At 39.9% G+C, this 23,673-nt stretch overlaps 3 protein-coding genes across 7 annotated transcripts; all 3 read right to left on the bottom strand.

Moving 5' to 3' along the window:
- Positions 1–229: 229 nt before the first annotated feature.
- Positions 230–10,015, bottom strand: LOC149733062 (uncharacterized). Of its 2 annotated transcripts, XM_089883195.1 has the most exons (22): positions 9,420–10,015; positions 9,205–9,315; positions 8,693–8,767; positions 8,208–8,380; positions 7,734–7,854; positions 7,313–7,445; positions 6,733–6,902; positions 6,148–6,217; positions 5,925–6,088; positions 5,333–5,576; positions 4,708–4,973; positions 4,226–4,301; positions 3,946–4,046; positions 3,471–3,652; positions 3,110–3,207; positions 2,813–2,883; positions 2,398–2,564; positions 1,987–2,060; positions 1,649–1,734; positions 1,222–1,333; positions 673–825; positions 230–531 (listed from the first exon to the last, which is right to left on the bottom strand). In XM_089883195.1, the coding sequence occupies exons 1-22, from the start codon at positions 9,478–9,480 to the stop codon at positions 348–350; spliced, it is 2,892 nt and encodes a 963-aa protein (XP_089739321.1). In that variant the 5' UTR covers positions 9,481–10,015; the 3' UTR covers positions 230–347. The 2 variants fall into 2 exon arrangements, 1 of the variants encoding a protein (XP_089739321.1); XR_016385569.1 differs by lacking the exons at positions 1,222–1,333; positions 1,649–1,734; positions 1,987–2,060 and having other exon boundaries at positions 370–531.
- On the bottom strand, positions 10,013–14,208 carry LOC149733061 (lysine-specific demethylase 3A-like). The gene is made up of 11 exons (XM_089883122.1): positions 14,195–14,208; positions 13,835–13,924; positions 13,553–13,617; positions 13,219–13,334; positions 12,764–12,941; positions 12,361–12,461; positions 11,828–11,951; positions 11,530–11,663; positions 11,081–11,203; positions 10,519–10,695; positions 10,013–10,225 (listed from the first exon to the last, which is right to left on the bottom strand). Exons 1-11 carry the CDS (start codon positions 14,206–14,208, stop codon positions 10,013–10,015), a joined length of 1,335 nt encoding a protein of 444 aa, XP_089739248.1.
- On the bottom strand, positions 13,569–21,485 carry LOC149733060 (uncharacterized). 4 transcript variants are annotated; one of them, XM_089883193.1, is made up of 15 exons: positions 21,173–21,485; positions 19,400–19,458; positions 19,132–19,224; positions 18,814–18,915; positions 18,514–18,578; positions 16,598–18,228; positions 16,330–16,431; positions 15,962–16,076; positions 15,538–15,779; positions 15,254–15,406; positions 14,913–15,021; positions 14,552–14,685; positions 14,195–14,256; positions 13,835–13,924; positions 13,569–13,617 (listed from the first exon to the last, which is right to left on the bottom strand). In XM_089883193.1, exons 1-13 carry the CDS (start codon positions 21,237–21,239, stop codon positions 14,210–14,212), a joined length of 2,919 nt encoding a protein of 972 aa, XP_089739319.1. In that variant the 5' UTR covers positions 21,240–21,485; the 3' UTR covers positions 13,569–13,617; positions 13,835–13,924; positions 14,195–14,209. The 4 variants fall into 4 exon arrangements, with proteins under 4 accessions (XP_089739319.1, XP_089739316.1, XP_089739320.1 ...); XM_089883190.1 differs by having other exon boundaries at positions 18,814–18,918; positions 21,173–21,483; XM_089883194.1 differs by lacking the exon at positions 21,173–21,485 and adding an exon at positions 21,030–21,172 and having other exon boundaries at positions 18,814–18,918.
- Positions 21,486–23,673: the final 2,188 nt, after the last annotated feature.

The raw sequence follows: 23,673 nt of genomic DNA, 5'->3' as shown, positions 1-23,673 counted from the left end.
TTATACCAACCACCATCACCATGTAGGGCAGATGGTGGTTTATGGGTTACAAACAATGGATACCAGCCATGTGAGGGGTTTAGTCATCAACGTTTCATCTGCCATACATTATCAAGGTTATTTTCCGGCAAACATGAAATTCTATACACTTCTATATTATTCTATGAATCGAAAAACAGCAGAATCGAGTGATGGATCGCAAATAACAAGAAGTCGCCAACTTTTAAAATATCTCGGTACAAAATTTATTTTTGCAAATCTGACCTTTTACCCGCCAAGGCATTAGGAACTAACATGATTGTCTATGGTGTATGCCTTCTATGACATCATAGTATACCTGTGTGACATCATAACACATTTGGTAGTAGTTGTATGACCCCGTTTTTATGTATGCACAGCAGATGAGCCTTATGCTCGTTGTCGAGGTAGACCGGGGCGATCGTTGATGCGTTACAGAAGTTACCGATGTCCGTGGTGACCTGAAATGACCCCACGTAACCCCCAGCATTGTTTAATGTGATCTTTGTGGTCCTAGGGGTTATTATGGGTCAGTAGGTAAAGTATCATTGCTATAGTATAAAAAAAATGACTTTAGAAGTCTGTTATTTAAATAGAATCCAGTTTATTCAGCCATGTGGTTAATAGAGCCCACAAATAATAAATCAAACTTACCCGTTATAGACGCACAGAATATCATCGAGATGATCCCCATTAAAGTCAGCAACAAACAACCGACCACCATCAATATTGGGGGTGTTGGGGCAAACACTAATATTGTAGGGTTGGGAGAAGACGAAGTTTAAGTTGTTGTTTAACAAGATTCGGCTGTGGGTGAAGTATATGCGACGAGTTTTTATATTATTGGTAAAATTTTGAGTGACAACGTTGGACTAGCAGTGGTCAAACATAGAGAAAGCTGTTCGGGACACACACGCCAACGGTGGTTGGAGCAATGGTCTATAGGCCAAGGAATACCGGGTTCAAGGCTTGGTGCTGCCACTATTATGGGCGTATATGTCTCACTAAAGTAGTGGATTAGGTTCCAGGTATCATGATTGTTGGATTGGGCTGGCACCATACATGGGTTAGCTGGGTATAGATCTCTCCTTTAAGCCAGAGGGTATTGGGTTCAAGGCACGATGCCGCTAATATTGCGTGCGCATGCGTCCCTGGACGGTAGTTGCTCCAACCCATTGTTGATACAAAACATATTAGACTTACATTTGTTGGTATTGTTGAACACAAACAACATCTTGATATTGATCGTTATTAACACGCGCTAACGTTGTCCATCCTTCACTGCATATATGGGTGCGCACGATCCATGGAAGGTCTGGGGGTGTGTTGGGGGCGTGTATTTATATGGGAGGTTATGGATGCGACAGCGAAGATTAAATTAATTAAAACAAGAAGGGAATTAGCAGTAAAACGGCAGGCGTTGAAACACGCTATGGAAAAAAGAAGGGAAGTTCTCAGCATATACATATGTTCTTGCAACAGGACAAATTGTCTACAACCAGATTAAGACTTGCCTAAATTTACATATCTATTATTAAAATGTAAAATATTGAGACAAGGACACCCTTATGCATGGTTAACCATATATGTCCTCTCACATGTATTTCACACCCGTACCACAACAATATACCTTGTATGGATGAACAATTATTGAAACATTCACGCGATTCATAAGATCCATCATCACAACCGCTCATGAACGAACATTCACGTGATCTGTTGTATGACATCATAATAACCATTATTACATCATATAGTAGGGTGGGGAAAATGGGACACCTTTCGATTCTATTTCCTTGTCCCATTTGGTGGTAAACAAAGAACATTCAAGGAATTATAAACTATATCCTCAGAACTCCCATAGACTGTTGCTAATTGTTTAAAACACAATCCCGATATTTAGATATTATGCGCTAAAAGTGTCCTATCTCCCCCCACCTACTATAACAACCAACCTAAACCACAAACCTGTGTTGGATCCCAAGTCCACACGATCGACTACAAGAACCCCACGTTCCCCAACCTTTCCATAAGTTGCATGTCTGTTGGCACGATAGCTATGTTACTTACTTGTATGTATTTATAACGGTCACTAATGGGTTGTCTAAAGTGATTGAAGCAATTGCTGTTAAGTGTCTTGGGTACAACACCCCCGCTTTTTAACTAACGGTCTTTACCACGCTTTTTATCAATAGCGTGTTTTAACAACTGCTATTTTGCTGCCAATTTCCTTCTCTTTGTTGTTTTAATTAATTTGATCTTCACCATTGTATTCGAAGAGATAAATATCAACCATATGCTAAACATGTTTATCCCACAATGGTAGCAGCGTCGAGCCTCGAACCCATACCCCCTGGTCAAGTATATTATTCAAATTACCCTGCAAGGTTTTGATTGGCTGTCCTCTCCTGTGCAGCCAACCGATACGTCCATCAAATCATTGAAGCACGACCGATATTTGGTTTGTGTATTGTTACCATAGCAACTCGACCAAGCGGACCAACCCCCCCACCCAACGGACTCGCTCGTCGTAAACTCATGATAACCTGTGTTGGCATGCCAGAATAACTACCTTCGTAGTTTAAGTATTATTGTAACTGATGGATCTTGAATCTGGTCGCGATCTAATGCTCATGAAGTTGGATGATTCTCGTATATAACAGTCATAAAAGTGTTACGAAATATGTGGAACAGAATTTAAGTTTTAACCAACTGTAAATCTGCCCCTAATCCATTGGCCCACCATTACTTGGACCAAGATACACAATGTTGTATTTAAAACAACTCAACTTACATGACTTGGTGTTGCAAGGTTGAACTTGGTCGGGGTTTCCCTCGCAACCCTCGCCCATACATACGCGGTATCTGGAATGTATGTTAACTTATATTATATCATCATGAACTTAAAGGCAGGCGCTGAATACTGTGCCATGTTGGTGATTCTTAGTGAACATTGGCTCATGAACACATACGTCTACAATGGGGCGACATCCAAAACTGCTAGGTTGGACCGATACCCACTATGCCATGATGTTCTACATATTTTGTGGTGTGGCAATACTAAACCTCATGCTCACTGCCTACCACCCACCTTGTATGTGCCCCACCCCCACAGGACTTGGTACACGCCCCCCACTCCAACCATGCCTCCCACATGCCCACTTCCTCAGTGTAAACTCCCACACAAACCTGTATGAATGAATGTGGTCAAGTTACCACGTGTATAACTTTATCAGTGATTGTTTTTATGTATGGCTGACAATTTAGACAACCCATTAGTGACCACTGGGTTGGAGCAATTGCCGTTAAATGTCTTGCTCAAAGACACATACGCCCACAATGGTAGCAGCGTCAATCCCATAACCTTTGGTCTAAAGGCAAGCGCTCAATTGTGGCATGCCACTAATGATGTCATGATAGTAACTCATTCACCCACTATGACATCATAATACCTGATTGTCACACTTCCGAAGTTGTGTGTCTACTTCCGAATTCCCACGCTCACTCACACACCTAGTGGCCGCTTTATAATGCAACGAGTAACAAACCCTCGTGCGAGTTCGTGTAGCGCTACCACACGAGGCACTACAGTGCGACCACGCCCACCAAGGTCCCCAGTTAACCTCATCTTGCGCTGTTTCATATATTTGTTACATATCGCTCCAATGGCTGTTATATACTGGTGTATTTTATTATAATGTCGCTTTTTTATTTATTCAATAACTTAAGATGTCACTCCAGCTTTTGAAACAGGGTGACATTTATTTAGTAAAATCAGGGGTGACATTGTTAGAATATAGTTTAACAGTATAATGAGTTTGAGACCTAAACCTGCGGTGCTTGAACATACAATGCTACGCCTAATAATTCTCAAACCAAGTCATTAAGTCAATATTTTTACGGAATACCCACATCACCCCAACTCACCCTCAACCAGCGGACATTCAACGACCACGCATCGCATGAAACCCTCTTGTTCGCCAACGCAGCTTCCTGTTCCGGGGAAGCCTCCTTCACAATCACGATACCTAAGTTGAAAATAAATAATTTATAGACAATGCTAACATAGAGGTCATAATAAACATAGAAATTGAAGTAAACTATAAATATCTTATAAAAAGTTAATACATGTAAACAAAGTAACCAAATATGTTTAAAATATTTTGTATAAAAAAATCACAACAACCATCGTATGTTAACCTTTCACCTTTGTTTGACCCCTTTGTCACATGACCTTGAGCAACTGGACCACTCCCCCCACACGCCCCATTTAATGTTGGAAGCTGAATAAACATTGTTACATCACAACAGCACAATATGACATTAGAATACTATATTGGAATCTTCAAGCTTTTATTTGTGTGCCGATGTTTCAACGTTGTATACAAGGTCGTTTTTATCGTGGTGAAAAACACCAGTTAGCAACCATTGCATGGAGAATTAAGTACAATATGCCTGGTAGCAACGGTATATATGTGGTGGGTTGGGGAAAAGCGGGCTATCTTAGCACATAATATACAAATATCCTGATCGTGCTTTCTACAGTTTGAATGTTCTTTGAATGTTCTTTATTTACTATCAAATGAGATGTTAAAATAGAATGAAAAGGAGTCCCATCGAAAATGCACCGGGTTTTTCATACAAGATAAGTTGTTTAAAGTTTTATTATATATTATGACATCACATTACCGGTTGTTCCATCACAGTCCTCAGTAGCGCACGCTTGTAGTTCGTTGAACGAGGGTAATTGAGTCGGGCACTCTTGCACGGGTACCGTAGTGTTTGACTCACCCATGCATGGGCGACGCCTACGTACCCACCCACCCCCACATGTAGCGGAACACCCCGACCACGCCCCCCACACACCCCACATGGCACCCCCATCATTAGATATGCATGGAGCTGGTGAACAATCTTTCTTCTCGATCTTAGAGTTACGATCGCAACACGATTCCCTGCGGTTTCATTTGCAAATGTAACTTATTTATTTTCACATGGCGGGCCAACGACAGTCGTTACACGGAGGTTGTTTTCTACACAGGGATGTTAGTGTGCTTGCCTCCAGCCAAAGGTTTGCTATAAGCTTGACTCTGCTACCATTGTGGGCGTATGTGCCCTTGGGCAAGACATATAAGATAATTGCTCCTACCCAGTGGTCAATAATAGGTTGTCTAAATTGTCAGCCATACAGAAAAAACAATCACCCACAAGTTGACACGAGGTGTATGAAACAGAACATGAGAACATCTGTGCTGTTTCACAAACCTCGTTGTACCACCATACAAAGCTAAACAATACGTATCCCACCACCCACCTGTGCATGCTCCCCCCACCACACGTAACCGAACACGGACTCCACTCCCCCCATTTTCCCTCCCCGCACTCGCCCCCCTCACAATCATCGCTTTCGTAATATTCCCTCCCACATCGACGATCGTGCACGATGGTGTCGTTGTTGCTACGACAACTACGTACCCTCACCTTGGTACCTTTGCCACACGAGGCGCTACACACCCCCCAATCACCCCACGAGCCCCAGGCGTCACCCGGTTGTGGAACTGAACAAACAACAGGAATTAAAACACTTTAAATACAACTTTTATGTATATTTAGTCGAGAAAACAAATATTTAATTAGAAATAAGTTTTTCATGTTCCATGAAGGTAAATTGCTCTGGTCAGTTTTAACACGTACATCACGGGGCTGCTTGCTTAAAAAAAACTTAAATACGAAGAGCAAATCAGTCTTGCAGTCATGTTTTATATACAAAAAATATTTTACCCACATTGTTACTATCAGGCATTACAGAACACACAAGTTATTCTGGTAAACATGAAGAGTTGTCACCCGATAACATAAAATCAATGGTTGGAAATATAAAGGTATAATATTGACCCCATACCCACCAATCCCAGGCCCGTCAGCACAATTATACAACACCCTCGCTTCCTTGATGTCTTTCGAGGACAATCCCTTCCTTTGTGACTTCACAACCTTCCCTGTTACCTTGTCAACAATGGTGGGTTGCCGGTTCTTCGAGAACGAGAACCCCCCGTAATGCATCACCGACCTGGGTGTGGAAGGAACTTATTTATTACGGGGCAACGAGAGACGACTTGTGGTACGTACTTGATGTCGTATTCTGATTTGAGGTCCTTAACGCTTGAGCGCCCACGAACTTTAAAGTTATGAACGAAACCTGCGATAACATCAATGTGATTGTAGCTTTTATATAACTTTATCAACAGATCTTTACAGCAGAACATTAACCTTTATTTGTGGTAAAACAAGGTTTTCTGTAAGTAGTCAGTACATCAAACATTGTATATGCACATTCTATTCTATATGGGTGAGGTACTACAGTGAGGCATGACATGGGACCTGGGATTTAGGCCAGAGTTGGTCCATTAACCCAACATTGTATATGCACATTCTATTCTATATGGGTGAGGTCCTACAGTGAGGCACGCCATGGGACCTGGGATTTAGGCCAGAGTTGGTCCATTAACCCAACATTGTATATGCACATTCTATTCTATATGGGTGAGGTCCTACAGTGAGGCACGCCATGGGACCTGGGATTTAGACCAGAGTTGTCCATTACCCCAACATTGTGTATGCACATTCTATTCTATATGGGTGAAGTTATGGAACCAGGGATTTAGGCCAGGATTGCAGTTACCCAACATTCAAATACAACAAGTTCCCACTAACTTTGCGCCACATTATCCAGCTTCACTGTGACGTAAGCATCGCGATCTGGTCTCGATTGTTCGTGCCAGAAACCTAATGCGTGTAACAACTCGTGTTGCACGACACCTGCTCGTGCGCAACCTGCGCCTATCGACACAATTTGTCTGCCGCCCATGCGACCGATGAATGACCTGTGTGAGACAGTAAGACAAGCCATGGGACCTGAGATGTGGGGGTGTGGTCACCACATTCTACCACAGGGTTTGACGCTTAAGGTTACTATTATTATGGTGTTGTAAGGTGGGCAAACTATTCCTGGAATTTTCTACACAACATTATTAAAAAGAGGGTTGGGTGATGTGCGTACCGTGACAAAGTGGTTACGGTCTCTTAGAACGAAGGTTTTGGGATCAAGGCTCATTGCTGCTACTATTGTCCCAACCTAGTGATTACTAATGGATTGTTGACCATTCTCAGCAAAATATAAACATAAAGTAGAATGAATCAGTGCACAGGGTTAAGATTTGTTTCATAGAAATGTGTTAATGTGTGTAACTATTCTCGTAAGAGTAAGCGTTCATGAGCAAATGAACCCACTCACCTACAGCCCTTCTCCCTTGCAACAAACTCGAGGAAATCATCTTCATCGCTTCTTACCCTAAAGTCAATACATGTGAGGTTCGCGTAACCTTCGATGGCTTCTTCGATCGCAGTCTTAGCTCGCAGGTTTTTGTCTTGGTGGGAATATGAACTTGGAGCGTTAGTGTGAAGTAAATCATTAAAACATGATTTTATTTATCTCTTCAAATACGATGACAAAGATTAAATTAATTAAAAAAAAGAAGAAAAGGAATTAGCAAAAAACAACAGTCGTTAAAAACACGCTATGGGTAAAAACAACTTGAGGAAAAAGTGTTAGTTAAAAGCGTGGCTGCTAAACCCAACATACAGTAAACCCATTTTAAGTTGTGTTTTATTGAAAACAGATTGCGACATTACAACCAAAACAACCAAATACTTACAAACGTCATTAGCGAACACATATGGTACAACGGCCCTCCCATCAACAATGTCCCATAACTTGGCATGGGCACTAACTGAACTACTTGTGTCAAACGAGGCATCTTCCTCAGGTATGTACGACTGTGGGTTAAATGTTTAATATACGTTTATTTATGGGTATTATTCAATGATTATAATAAACAAAATAGCACTGTAACTTTAGAAATATACGAAAGATGGAATTTTGTAAACTTATTATTTAGGTATTGTTTTCATAACCAGAAGGTACAGGTTTGAGGCTCGATGCTGCTACCATTGTGAACACATGTGTTCTTGGACAAGACACTTAACGGCAATTGCTTCAACCCAGTGGTCACTATGAGTGGTAGCATCCTGGGCGTTTGGGTAATGGACAACTCTGACCTAAATCTCATGTCCTCAACAAGAACCTCACTTATAAAAAACAGAATGTAGATACAATCCCACCCACTTACAGTTAACACAGATTTAATGTTGACTTCATTAAACGAAACATCTGTCTCAAACGTTCCATCCCCCGCACACTTACAACTAATAGGACATTCATACTCGTCCTGTTCGTACCCGAGTATACAAGGTGTAGTACATGTGGCGACATCAAAGCTACATGTCACTCCTGCGTGGATGCCTGTGTAACAACAATATAGTTGATAAAACTATTTACATGTGTGTATTGAATGTGTTGTGGTGGTTCCCGCCCCAGCATTGTCGTTTTCAGTAAGAGTAGTGAACAGTATGTATATATATGCTACCATACAAAAAAACAGTCACCCACAAATTGACATATGTGGTAACTCGTAAGCGGGCACAAGGTGTATGAAACAGAACACTTGCGTTTTGACATAAGGTGATATGGGGCGGGGGGGTACAGTGACCCATTCATCCCAACAACAAGAAGTTTGGACGAAACAAGATACACTGGCCCAAACAACATACTCACGTTCGCAAAGTAAAATATCGTATTCTGATTGGCTGTCACTAGGTGTCGCACAAGGATCATCGAACATCGGGAGAACTGGGGAGGGAAAACATGGTGGGCGGTTTATTGCGGTTGTACTTAATAATGGGTTACTAATAAAGTTATATACATGGTAACTTGTAAGCTGGCACGAGGTGTATAAAACAGAACACCCGTGTTATAACGATTGTCGTTGCTCCGCCATGCAAGGATAGATAAGTTACATACTTAGTAACTTGTAAGCGGACACGAGGTTTATGAAACAGAACACCCGTGTTACAACGACTGTCGTTGCCCGCCATGTGAGGATAAATAAGTTACATACATGGTAATTTGTAAGCAAGCACAAATGTTTGGGTCTGTAGTCTGTACGTACTAATATACAATCAGCTGTTGACGAAAACCATAAGATCAAATGGGGGAAATATGTATAAAGTAGTCTGTATTTCCAATGTTTAAATTGACCTCTACTAGCTACTACCACCACAACTCACCATAGAAAACAATCAAACAAGCCACCCCTCCACAAAGAATCAACATGATAAAAGCAACCGCCAACAATTTCTTCAAGTTAATGCCTGGTGGGGGTTTGGGTTTAGGTTTTTCTGAAAAGAAACAAAATTTGTTATTTATATTTAACAAAGTCTAAAATATATATATATACAAATAATTTTTACATTTTTTTATTTCCAAAATTTTAATTTCCCACCTTTAACCGTTCCCGCCCCAACGCTTGCAGCTGTTTGCTTCTTTTTTCTCGGCTTTTCCATTTTTTCCAATCTAAGAAAACTATATATACCTCATGCTTACTGTCGAGCTTTTAAACTCTAAAAACTATTTAGTTTAATTACTTATATTAATTTAAAAACAATTTTCTGCGAAATTAAAAAGCGCGGCAATTGCTTATTTTCACACCGGTTCATTCATGTGCATTTAATTCATCCCCGATTTATCTGACCTAAGCAAACGAACACTTCAACAGCACATACATTATCTAAATTTCTATAAACATATTTATGAATGTATTTGTTACATTAGTTTATTATAATGCAATGTAATATTGTACTATATATTTATAATACAACTTAATCTGTCTGATTGTATAAGAGTGAGGTCAGATAGGAGACACGAAGGAAATTGGTGATAAAATGTATATTTTAAAACCCAGGGTTGTTCAGTGTTGATATATACAAACATCACAGAAAGAATTTGCTTTGTTGAAAACAATAACATAAAAGTTAAAAACGGAGGGAGGTAAAAAAATAAACGGAATGTTACAATACAACTGCGGGGTGTAACATTTTACTGACAATTATTGGCCTCGTGCCATGCAATGGAAGTTAGGACCTCCTTTATAGCGTGGTACACGATATTTTTAAGTTGTAATTTATCCTCATGGTTAGAATGGGAGGATGAGAGTCGTCGAAACTCCTCGGTAAGTTTGAAACATTTATCAACGTGGTCGGGTGAAACGAAATCTTCGGCAACTTTGATGCAACTGTGTAAGTTGAAAACCTGGGGCAGAATAATTGTTAGTTTGTTTAAGTTAAATATTAGCACATACTCTATATGGGTGAGGTCTTTGTTAAAGAACTGGGATTTTAATCATATTTATAAAAACCATTTACCCATTTTCTATGGCTAACTTTACACAACATTGTACTTAAGAAACAAGTTTGAAATGCAGTCATTTTTCAATATTTTAACATAATTTTCTGAGGTTTTTATTAAAAACAAAGTAGTTATTGGTAAGGGACATATCTGGCATAAATCAACGATAGACAACTTTAATACGAACACAACAATACCTGATGCGGAGCCCCCGCTGGTATAAACACGCTGTCACCCTCGCATTGCACGATGGCATAACCGCTGACATCATATTCGTCCTTCAATCTTTTCCTTAACGTTTTATCGAGATATATTTGTTGATCATGTATTGGATCGTGGTCGTGCGGAACTTCAACGCCCTCCTCAGCTTTCACCTACAAACACTTTGGATGTTAACTTAATACACAGTAGATGCGTGTATATATGTGTTGTCCGTGTGAAATTGCAAAAGAGATTTTCTGCATGATCCTGAAGTACCATGAACCTCTTTTAACTTATACAATATATACCGTTGAGGTAATGTGCAAACTCTGGCTTCTGTACAAGTTACCGCCCGTGGCATGGTAGACCTCACCCATATAGAATAGAAACAATCATATAACACCAACAAAACATAAACTTTATTTATCTATTAATAAATACAATTTATTTATTTATTGAAAAACTACTCCATTTTAATACAAGTGTGACTGCTAAACCCAACATACAATGAACTCACAGTGAGTTGTAGTTGATTAAAACCAACATACAAGTTCCTACCTTTAATATAAGTTGTCGTATCTTATCGGTATCGGAAGCTTTGAATATGTGCCACAACGCACCAGGTTTGCTCGTCTTGGAACGTTCCAACTGAAACTCATCAACATCTCCTTCCTTTATTATCTAATAATGGGTGGTTATGATGTCATAAGTTGGATTTAAGAATAATCCAACACAAACAAAACAGCCTTACTCCAAGTGACACAATTCTACGTTTTCAAATGATTTAAACTGGGACTATTACGAGTGAAGAGATTTCTAATATAATAAATAATTGACTCCAGCATGTGAGTAATGTTGTGGCAATATACACACGATATACCACAGATGTAAATATATTACTTCTTATACACGCCAACCTATAACACGGTAGTTAATGATTCATTACAAAGTGACAACTAGTATATATTTTCATCATGTACAATGTACACAAGTATAACCCCACCAACCTCCAACATCGTATTTAATGAACCAGGAGGCTGGTCCGTAGGAACCCCCACATAAACCATCAAGTTACAAGCGTCCGATATATCCAAATGCAAGTTGGTGGTTCCTTGGTTCCAATCCTTCTCAGTCACCCAACCTGTGCATTGTATAATACTGGGTGTAATTCATGTTTACCTTGGAGTTTTTTCATGTAATAGATGTTATAATATGATTGTATGTACAATCCCCCACTTAGTTACATGCATGGTAATCCAATATAGAACATCCACCATGATCACATATATATATATGCTCACCCACCATATGCGATGTACATCTTAGGTCCAAGGTCCGGTCGAACAAAGAAATCAGGCAGATAACCAGCGATGTTGTATTGGCCGTCACGTGCGGTATATTCGGGGAGGGGGAGGGCCGACATCAGGTCCTGTGATATAAGGGGGTTAGTGGGGTTAGTGGGCTGTATTCTATATGCCACTACCACAATTTTAGGCCAGAATTGGCCCATTACTCCAAATTTGGACCAAAAATGGCCTATTATGCCAACTTTGGGCCAGAATTGGCCCATTATCCCATGTCCATGTGTGGCCCATTACCCCAATTTTGGGCCAAAAATGGCCTATTATTCCAACTTTAGGCCAGAATTGGCCCACTACCCCAATTTTGGGGCCAAAAATGGCCTATTATGCCAACTTTAAGCCAGAATTGGCCCATTGTCCCAATTTTAGGCCAGGATTGGCCCACTACACCAACTTTGATATAAAATGTACACAAGGTATAATTGATTGTGTTATCGAAGTTATTGAAGCGAACACTTAGTATTTCACCGAACCAACCTTAAACCTATGCGGCATCGTATCGAGGAAATCATCCGTCGTCGGCCAATCTTTTAACTTTAATATCATTCGTTCCCCTGTTTTGTCGTCCGTCATTCGATCTGTGATATATGATATCTATGATGCATCAACCAGTGTGTGGATATAGTAACCAATGATTTTCAAAAACAATAGAAAAAAAGACCTAAAATATGTTCGGCCACAAAGTTACATTTGTGGTAATTCATAAGCGGGCACGAGGTGTATGAAACAGAACACCCATGTTATAACGACTGTCGTTGCCCCGCCATGCGAGGATAAATAAGTTATATACGTGGTAATTCATAAGTGGGAACGAGGTGTATGAAACAGAACACCTGAGTTATAACAACTGTCGTTGCCCCATACAAACCCCCCTACATACTTGCGATACATTCGAATCCGTTCCAGAAGTCCTTGATATGAGCGTTGGTGATAATTGACCCCAATCTACAGTTAACGAGCGCGTTCCCTGTTGGTTCCTCCCCGTGTTCATCACTTATATTGGACGGCTTCCATAACTCCGGGGTCAGTTTCTTCTCGGCTCCTGAGGCTACAACCGGCTGTAATAAATGAATTAATATTGTTTATTCTCAAGTATGCGTCAAAATCACACAATAAATATCAGGGAATTAGCAGCAGAATAACGATTGTTAAAACAAGGCAGAGTCAAAACTACTGGAAAATTTTCAAATAAGAGCAGTTACTTTAGTAGTTGGCACTTGGTTTTTACATAATATAATATAATTTTTATATATCTGTTTGAATATAATGGTAAAGTCAAATTTATTTAAACAACAAGAGAGAATTTTTTAAAGCCATTAAATAAAGAAAACTCACCAAACCATATCCCCACTGCGTTTGGAAGCTCTCAACATTCACATGGTCGCTCCCATCGGTGAGTTGTAATAATTGACGATTGCATAACCATTTGTTGGTGGGTGGGGGTTGGGGGGCTGTAATGTAGGAATGTAACTGTGTGGTAATGATTGTAAATATTTCGTGTTCATACACCTCGCGCCGACAATGGTAGCAGCATTGAGCTAACCACTGCGTCATATTATACAAACAACATCACAACCTAGATGTGGGCCATACCACCGTACTACTACAATAAGTGGGAAAGTGTCTAATAAAAGCAAGGCTGCTAAACCCAAGATACAAAATAAGTCACCAACGTCCAACACACCTGGTGATCGTTCACATAAACTTTCTGTCGTGTTTTCAACTTTTCCAGCGCTGTTAAAATAAATATTGTTGACGTCAATAATGGTTAAGTTATCGACACAAAAACATAACAAACAAACCAACTTTACATTACTATCAGAAAATGTTAAAAAAATTACAAACAAACAAAGTGACAACCACGCACGCACGCACGCACGCACGCACGCACGCACGCACGCACGCACGCACGCACGCACGCACGCACATGTATACACACATGTATACCAACCTTGTATTACAGCCAGCCACTCCCCTCACAGCAGCCACACTGGCCAACACATCTAATGGAGATAGATTGTCTTGATTAAACATCTTGAATCTATAAATATATCAATGTGAATATTTGTTGTTGAATCTGCGATATATCTAATATTTGTGTGGTCGGTATATGACACCTTAGTTAAGACAAACGCCTATATGCCCTCTATATTTGGTCGTGTATGGTTATGCAATTTTTAAATGTATGATACATTCAATGTTTTAATATAGAAATGTGTAATATATGACACACATGTACATATAAGACCAACAGATAGTTTGCTATAAGAGATATTTCGCCAATAACCAGCAAATATAATTATGACGTCACCTTTCTTTATCCATATTAGGAAGTGGGGGGTTGGGGGTGATGGACCTCCATTTTGGGATCGCCTGTTAAATAAGTTTTCATATGTTCACAGTTATTTATGTTGTTGCCGTAGGTGTATTTTAAGTGGAAAAAATATCTTCTGGCAAATTGTTTGTTTAGTGATCTTAAGGAGCGACAATTGAGTTTAAACAACCACGTTTTTTATATGACGTATTTTCCCATAACATGTTTATCGATTGTTGTTTTGCTGCTAACTTTGTTCTCTTCGTTGTTTTAATTAATTTAATCTTTGCCATCGTTTTCCAAAAGATAAATAAACAATTATGTTCACATTACATGTTGGTACACCCAACTCACCAAGTTGTTTATTTATCAACATCGTGTTTAACGTTGGTTTACGAACGTCACCCACGGAACAACTCCCATCAACCGGCAAACCAAGTTTGTTGGAAGCTTGGTGGGATAATTCATGGAGATCGAATAAACAGGAGCTGTAATGTATAAAGGAACAAATACAACGGAATATAAACAAAAATATTCAACTAATTATAAAAGATATATTTGGTAAATAACCGGCATCATCAGTATTTTATTTTTTTACTGAATGTTATTTTGTTACGAGAATCTTCCAACTTCATGAGCACTAGATCAGACCAGATCCAAGAAATCCAACACAGTTATATGCCATTATGACATCACACATTATGACATCACAAACCTTGGTATTATCTGCGTAGGAATAAGACTCATTGTGTCATGTGACTTTCCCCTCGTACATTTCAACCACCGGGTGGGGTTGCGCTTGTCAACGTCGCATTCCTCCATTTCTGTCGATTGTAATAACGGGGTTACAAATTTTACAATGGTGGGGTAATGGGGGGCTGAATCTTGAGCTTTTTAATAATGGTAACTTTAATGCAACAGCACATTTTTACCGGATGAGTCATTTCTAATATTGAAACTTTTTATACAATTTATATTGATCAACAGTGATTAAACAAATATAACCGGAAAGCTGGTTTAAAGTATATGTATGCGGTGTAAGATACATCACATCACCTTCTCTAGACATTGATTGTCGACTTTTATAACAATCGGTGCAAACCCCGAACCCACAGTGGTGACAAACCCAGTGTATGTTGAACAACGTGGTTTCACATGCGTCACACATCTCACGTACACCAGATATTGGACGCTTCCAATGTGGATTCACTGAAATGGAGAAGATTAGAGGGTGTGGGGTTCAAATCTAAACCAGGGTTAGAGAACCAGGGGTCCTGGGTTCGAATCCAAACCAGGGTTGGAGAACCAGAGATCCTGGGTTCTAATTCAGGCCAACTCACCCGATGACTCGGCAAGTTTCATGGCTTCCTTTTCACTTTCCACCAACTCACAGAAACGAACCCCAATACGTGATAGAATATATTCGCATGATTGTAACGATAGTTTGTTGTGGGGTGTTGACCCCTTGGTGGGTGAGGTGGGGCCGGGGTTGGCAGGAAGCCACAGCCGAAGGTCTGATGGTTTAGAATCCTCAGGATTGCAGAAGCCGGCGCTTTGTAATTGTTCATCAACAAAGGCAAGTCTATGATGTCATAATGGATATTTAGTTGTAATAATGGATTTTGTCTTAAAAGGGTGAGGTCTTCAGTGAGGCACACCTGAGCCCTGGGATGTAGGTATATTACCCCAACACCCAGGGTGCTACCATCTAGACCCCACTGAAGCAGTTTATAGATACTCAATAATAGATTCTATTCTACTCACTTTCTGAATCCATAAAATCTACAAAACACGGCAGAATTTTCCTTCTTTTTTCCTCCCTTGCATTCCCTACATCTAGGTGGAGGTAGAGAGTTGCACAAAGTAACTTCTTCATAACCTGGGGTTACAGAACATTAACACATGGAATATCATAATTTATCTTTTCAAATACGATAGCGAAAATCAGATTATTTGAACAGCTAAGCAATTAGCAACAAAACAACAGTCGTTGAAACATGCTATGGGTGAAAAACAACTTGAGTACAGCGTTAAATAAAAGTTTGGCTGCTAAACCCACAATTTTGGGTTTGGCTTGTTTAAAATTAACCCACAAATACAGCTTCACCCCTCAATATAAACCACATGTTTACTTGACAACTCATGGCAAGCAGCATCTTGTATGAAAGCTTCTCCCGATGTTTTCAATCGATCTCTTTCAACATTGGAAGTCAACAGTGACTCTGGGAGGCCATCTGGTGGTTGGAATAATGCTGTTACATTAACCACACGGTGGGGTTTTATATGACCAAGTTATGTATGTAACATGGCACCATCGAGCCTCGTACCAGTATCTTCTGGTTACGCTTCCAGCGTTCTACCACAATTACACTATATTACATAACAATCACCATTGCTCACCTTCATTGTCTCCCATTATGACATCACAAACACTCTCCTCTTCAATTTGCAGTAAATATTTTTTACTTTTCGTCAAAAACTTTTTCTTCTTTTTCCCGAAATCGTCACTTTTTTCTTTCTTCTTATTTTTCTTCTTTGGCTTTTTACTCGGCGGGCACAATCCATCCTCTGCCACCTTGGCATGCGGGGGGGTTGTAGCTTTCAATGGCAACTCATTATCGTCGTTCTTTCGTTTTATGGCAACTTTAGCCGAGTCATCGGATTCATCGGAATGACGTTGTAGCCACGCCTTCTTTACTTTCCTCACGTCGATAACTTTGTTCGAACCGCACGAAAAATCCGACAAACTTGACACGTCCGACTCAGGGCTGCCAGCGGGGCCTGAACCCGGGACCTTTGTCTCTTCACCTTTAATTTCAGGAGACTCGATTAGCTTGGGTGCTTGTTGTGTGGATGATATGCCACCATTGTGGTATTTCCCACTAGTGGGGTAAGTGATGGATATCCCATTACTCAGACCAAGCAATGCATTCTTCAACACATGTTTGCTAGGAGCACCAGGGTAGCAATTATCGGATGAAGTCGGCCACACCACATTCATACCAGACATACTTAACAACCCTGTTGCATTAAGTCCATTCACATACGGGTCCGCTGAAACCTTGGGCGCCACCCTTCGTGTTATTTGCGGTGAAACCAGAAATCGTTGCGTTGATTCCTGGGGTGTTGGCTCCCTGTTATGGTTTTGGGGGTTGTTCTGATGATTCGGCGATTTTTGTTCTTCGGGATGACTCGGGTGTTTTGCTTCGGGGTGGCTCGGGTGTTTTGAGTAAACATGGCTCGGCGGGGAGCATGGGGGGCGAACTTCGGTGACCTTGTAGTGACCCCCGTTGATTATCACAGAGCTGTGGGGGTTGGGTGGGAGGTTAGTGGTCCTGGGGGGTGGGGTAAGGTTTTTAGGGTTGGGGGTTATATTAGGGGGTGTACTATTTTGGGAGTTAGGGGTCTTGGGGGGTGGCGGGTTATGGGACATAATAGGGGTAACATGGTTTTGAGGGTTAGGGGTTTGGTTGGGGGTTCTTGTAGATGGGGGGTTAGGGGTTCTATTGGGGGAGGGGAAATGGTGAAGGTTGTTGAGTAACGACGGGGGTAGTATCTTAGCTCGGCCCCCATCTGGCATTAGGGGGCCAAGTTCGGGGCTTTGAGGGGTTGGGGGGGTTTTATGGGGGTTGGTTGACGGGCTATACTTGAGCGAGTTGATGCAAACCACGCTGCTTGGCTTGGTGGATTGTTTATCTTTGTTTGGGTTAAGTTGGGAGTCAATGAAAGTAGAAGTAGCGTTGTTGATGTATTCGGCTGCGTGAGTTGCTACGTACGTTGCCGGGTCGATCATGCGTAACCGAGTGTCGCTGATGTCACGATGTGCGCTGAACCATGACCAATCTTTCTTTGCGTCCTGATTGGCCGATTCTTTCGCAATTTCTTTACTTTTTTCGATCATTAAATTTTCGCGACGATTTTTGTTTCGTTCTTTCAAGTTTAGTCTTGATTCAGGGGATTTCCCAGGCACATGGGGTTTTTGGGCACTTAGAGATGAACTTTCGCCGACCTCGTTAGCTTCTGATGATTTGCTGTAATTATATTTGTTAACAAGGTTTTGATGCAATGTTGGCTGCAAACAATTATTGTAACAAGTATAGTCGTTATAACACGGGTGTTCTGTTTCATACACCTCGTGCCCTTTTATGAGTTTCCACTTATTTAACTTTGGGAGTGATTTTTTTTGTATGAATGACAATTTAGACAACCCATTAGTTACCACTGGGTTGGAGCAATTGCTGTTAAGTGCCTTGCCCGAGGACACGTATGTCTGTAATAGTAATAGCGTCTCTACAAAACATAGAAACAATATTAACCTGCGTTGGGTGGGGTTAGTGGGGTATATGGGGGTTCCCCGTCTCATGTGTGACCCGACACGCATCTGTAAATATAAAGGATATCGATAAGTCACCCATTACACTGCAGTCTGTACATCATGATTCGTCTCATGCACGTCAATTAATAAAGAACTAAATGTCTACTAATTTAAGTTGGTTTTCCTTTATTTAAGGATTGTACGCATTTACGTCAAAAATATTAGTCTTGCACAATGAGGTTCTGTCAAGAGCTGCCGTGTCTACAACCTGATCACGCCCACCAAACACATAATAACAAACCTGTTCTTGCAAACCCTTCTCCAAAGTCACCCACGGGGATATAACTTGTGGGTGAACCCCATTTATAAAGGGGTGGGCGAAGTATAAGGAGTTCAACATCGCCTGCTGGTGTAAAAGGAGTTTCAATTTTCATAACGGCTTATGTACCACAGATGTTTAAACTGAAATATTTGTAAAAGCCAAGGTAACTGGAAGTTACATTTGTGTCGCACAGTCACATTATATGCTGCTATGTTTGTGTTTAAATTAACCATGAATACGGTTTCACGCACATTATAAACAACATTTTAACATAAAAAGTCGTTAAAGTAAAAATACCTGGTTTCCATATAATTGCAAACTATATGGGTTGGGGTAGGCCATGGTTTGTTGGGGATTGGATAGTTGGTTCAGATGTTGTTGTTGTATTGCCTTGGGATTAAAAGAAATAATTAAGTTACAACAGATATTGTGTTATGTCATGCTTTGTAATAATAGAAGTTAAAACCAGGTTTGAATATAACATAGCAGATGTTACACCAAGTCTACATTATAACACATGCTATAATAAAGTAATATACTGTATTTCATACATTTCATATTTCACCTGTTGTTGGGCAGCAAGGGCATTCAATGTTATCGAATGCGGTGTCGGTTCCATCGTGCCTGGAGTAAATATTAACTTATTGAAAACATAACCCCTTATACTCTGTGTAGTTACAACATGTGTATAAAAGATTAACAATACGTATAAGAACTGTAAACTTTATCATATCAACAAAACAAATTGGTTAAACCACTTTCCACAAATGCTAAGATAAGTTAAATGTATTTGACCGACGCTCCAGTACTTTAAAAGCTAATTTTACAAAACTTTCAACTTAGTTGCACCAATGTTTATTGACCTTAGTATTTCTGAAACTTTAAAACCTTCAGCCAAACTTAGTTTACACAAACACAACGTTGTAGACATTACTCAGGAGACGCATAAGAGAGAGGCATTGAAGCGTATCGACAAGTATCAAGTTACGAGGAAAACCCACACAGCAGAGCATCGGGGAAATATACGTTATACCAGTCCAACCATGGGACAAACATTTCAAACTTGCAACACTGGTAGCTGTTATCTACACTCGATTATATTACCCAGTATATAAATTTAAACATATAAAGTTATTACCACCAAGCATGTTATAATAAATATTTCAAATATTCAACAAAAGCTATAACTCAAGTATAAACTAAACTTATGAAATCAAACAAACTTAATAATATCCAATATAGATAGATGTTTAAACACAAATACATGAACATATAGTCTATTGTTACCACGCATATGTTCTATTACATTTATTCTGACAAACCATAAAACACAAATGTTTAACATTCTATAATAAATTGCTACAAATGTTTTGACACAAACTTATGTAATTGTAATATAATGTTTCTACCAGTTCTATTATACTTGTTTTGTAAAACAGAACTTCTGGTATTTGTTCAAATGTCTAATATTAGCTATTATATAGTTAGGGGAATACTAATACATATATACTGGTTTAATAACTAAATCTATGGTAACTAACATTGCGCAATCCTCATACACACAAACCTGCATTTACAAAGTTAATGTACAACCACAGTGCAGGGTATGAAAATAAACACAGGGTGCGAAAATAACATTAAATATTTAAAATGTATAAAAATAAATACTTCAACTATTTCTGCACAAGTTGTATAAGAAGGTCCTACATCTGCAGCTATACCTCACATATCGAACTATTTATTCCTAAAGTTCATATTCAGATAACACGTAAATGTCACGGTAAATATAGATCGGGTGTTTTGACCGGATATCTGCGGGAGATCGAGCTTGAACGCCCCGGGGCAACGACAGACATCGCCCGATCAAAAGTAGAAATATTAACCGAACGAATCGCACGTATAATATATCCAAAGTCACAATAATGATCTTAACATAGTCGACCCTACAGTCGCCACCAATTTCATTGACACGAATTAACAATGACGCAATTTGAATACATAATGACGCACTGTGACGTCACACACACGTTTGTGACGAGCAATCGAATATTGGATACCAGAACACACACGCTTATGACGTCTGCAATAAATTTTAATTAACCAAAACCACGATCGATGAAATTCTACGCCCCGCCTTGTAGCATGCTAATAATAAAATATGGAATATTTATTTATTTCTACACAAAGTTACATACGTGGTAACTTGTAAGCGGGCACGATGTATGTAACAGAACACCCGTGTTATAACGACGGTCGTTTCCTGCCATGCGAAAATAAATAAACTACATTCCTTCATCCAACATTACCTAACCTTGCAATTAATATACAACCAACTAACCCAAACGTAGCAAATACACAATATAGTAGAAACACTCGCGTAAAAACCCGGGTCGATAAACATCCATGAACAACCGATTTTAAATCCGCCTTCGTTCCGCACCGCAGCAGGACGAGTGGTTACGAAAAGAGAGATCGAAGCGATCGTTCCTTCTCTCTTTCATTGTGTGTAGACTGTGACGTCATAATGGGAGCGCTTCGAGCGTTTGTGACGTCAATTGTCACCTTCGTTTGGAGTGAGTAGCGAAAAATAAACAAAGACGATACCGCGGGTGTGCTTATAAGAGTGGGGGTGTGTACACGGTATGAGAAATTCTACAACGTATATAATACCAGTGTTTAAAATAAACTGATTATAGTAGGTTGGGGTAAGATGGTCCATGTTTTGTTTTCATTCCCTTTTATCGTCCCATTTGGTAGTAAACAAAAAATATTTACAGATTTATAAAACCGTATTCTCATGACTTCCATAGAATGTTGTTAATTGTTAAAAACACGCTTAGGAAATATGAGTTAGGTACCAGCAGTATCCCATCTTACCCCACAATACTATCCCATCTTACCCCACAGTACTATGCTAAACTCATGATCAACAGATGTTTCGGACGGTAACTTGGTGGATAGTAACCTTTTTTACACTGATGATGGACCAAGTTACTGCCTGGATACTAAACTCATGATCAGCAGATGTTTCGGACAGTAACTTGGTGGATAGTAACCTCTTTTACACTGATGATAGACCAAGTTACTGTCTGGATACTAAACTCATGATCAGCAGATGTTTCGGACAGTAACTTGGTGGATAGTAACCTCTTTTACACTGATGATGGACCAAGTTACTGTCTGGATACTAAACTCATGATCAGCAGATGTTTCGGACTACCAACTTTTTCCAGCATATATCAACAACACAATAACATAGCAAGCAACACTGACTGCTTTAAATTGGATCATAAACCATAGTAAAGCTGCAACAACATACATAATACTCCCAGCCCAAACATCCAGTAACAAACATATCGTGCTATTGATATATTAGGAGCACGACTTACCATATTAGTCACATCCTAGCTAAGGTTATTCGAGGGCATTGTGGGAAACCAACTGTGACTAGACAATACTAGGCTTATGACATCATAATCAATATTCACAATAAAACAGTTTTAAAATGTGGGGGGGCAGGGATAGTTCGACACACAATCCTATGAAACAAATCTAACTTATTGGTTGTAATGTTCATTCATAATACAGTGTAGAAATTATTAAGTGATCTCCTAGTGTGTATACAAGATATAATCGTGTAATTAAAACTAAATTAATATTTAAAACATATGATGTCACCCTTGTTTCAAAAGTTGACCTGCCACTCTAAACACCCCCCACATTGTATCCATGGTAACACATTGTGTGGTAGATTAGTTTGTTAGAAAAGGTGGCTTGTTGCGGATAAACAATGTTAAAAAAACACAAAGTGTAAAAGGCTCATGTATTAATTGTTGTTAGTTGTGGTGGATAGATATCATATAAAATATTGCTTACCATTCTCAATGTAGGGGGAGTCCCTTTTGTTTGAGGGTGATGGGGGGTTCGGAGTTATGGGTGAGGTATTGCACAGTTTGGTGTTTGAAGAAAAAGTAAGCGAGCGTGATGTTTTGTGACTTTTATCATCGTTGTGTGAAGATAACGGTACATGAGGTAGTAGGGGTGAAACTGGGGTAGTTTGGGGGTGTAGGGGTGAAACTGGGGTAGTTTGGGGGTGTATGGGTGAAACTGGGGTGGTTTGGGGGTGTAGGGGTGAAACTGGGGTGGTTTGGGGGTGTAGGGGTGAAACTGGGGTAGTTTGGGGTGTAGGGGTGAAACTGGGGTAGTTTGGGGGTATAGGGGTGAAACTGGGGTAGTTTGGGGGTGTAGGGGTGAAACTGGGGTAGTTTGGGGGTGTAGGGGTAAAACTGGGGTAGTTTGGGGGTGTAGGGGTAAAACTGGGGTAGTTTGGGGGGGTAGGGGTGAAACTGGGGTAGTTTGGGGCTGTAGGGGTGAAACTGGGGTAGTTTGGGGGTGTCCGAACCCGTTCGTTTGATCGTTTTCACCCAAAGAATATTTGCCATGTTTATCTGAAACAAAATAAATATAAACCTGAAAAAACCTTCCAACCATATTTTATTTTGTAATCATGAAAAAACTACAATGGTGGCGGCATTAAGCCTTGAACCTGTACCCACCGCCACCGGGCTACGACATGCATGCTAACAACTGCACGATAGTGGCATGATGTTTACTAACTATTCACATTTCATCATTTAGTTAAACGCTTGGGACTGTAAGTTTTGTTTTTTTTGTAAAGGATATTTTTATTTATTTAGATATACAACTAAATGCAGCTTACTTTTACATGTGGAAGTGGAAATCTCAGGACATGATTTACGTTTCGTTAATCTTCGAGTGCGTTGGCTTCTCTCATTGGTTGATGTCTATATAGAAGGTTATGATGTCATAACATATGAT

This window comes from Ciona robusta, chromosome 8 (assembly GCF_009617815.1).
Source record: "Ciona robusta chromosome 8, ASM961781v2".
NCBI lineage: Eukaryota > Metazoa > Chordata > Ascidiacea > Phlebobranchia > Cionidae > Ciona > Ciona robusta.
Note: the sequence above shows the minus strand (reverse complement) of the source record. Positions and strands in the feature narration are given on the sequence as shown.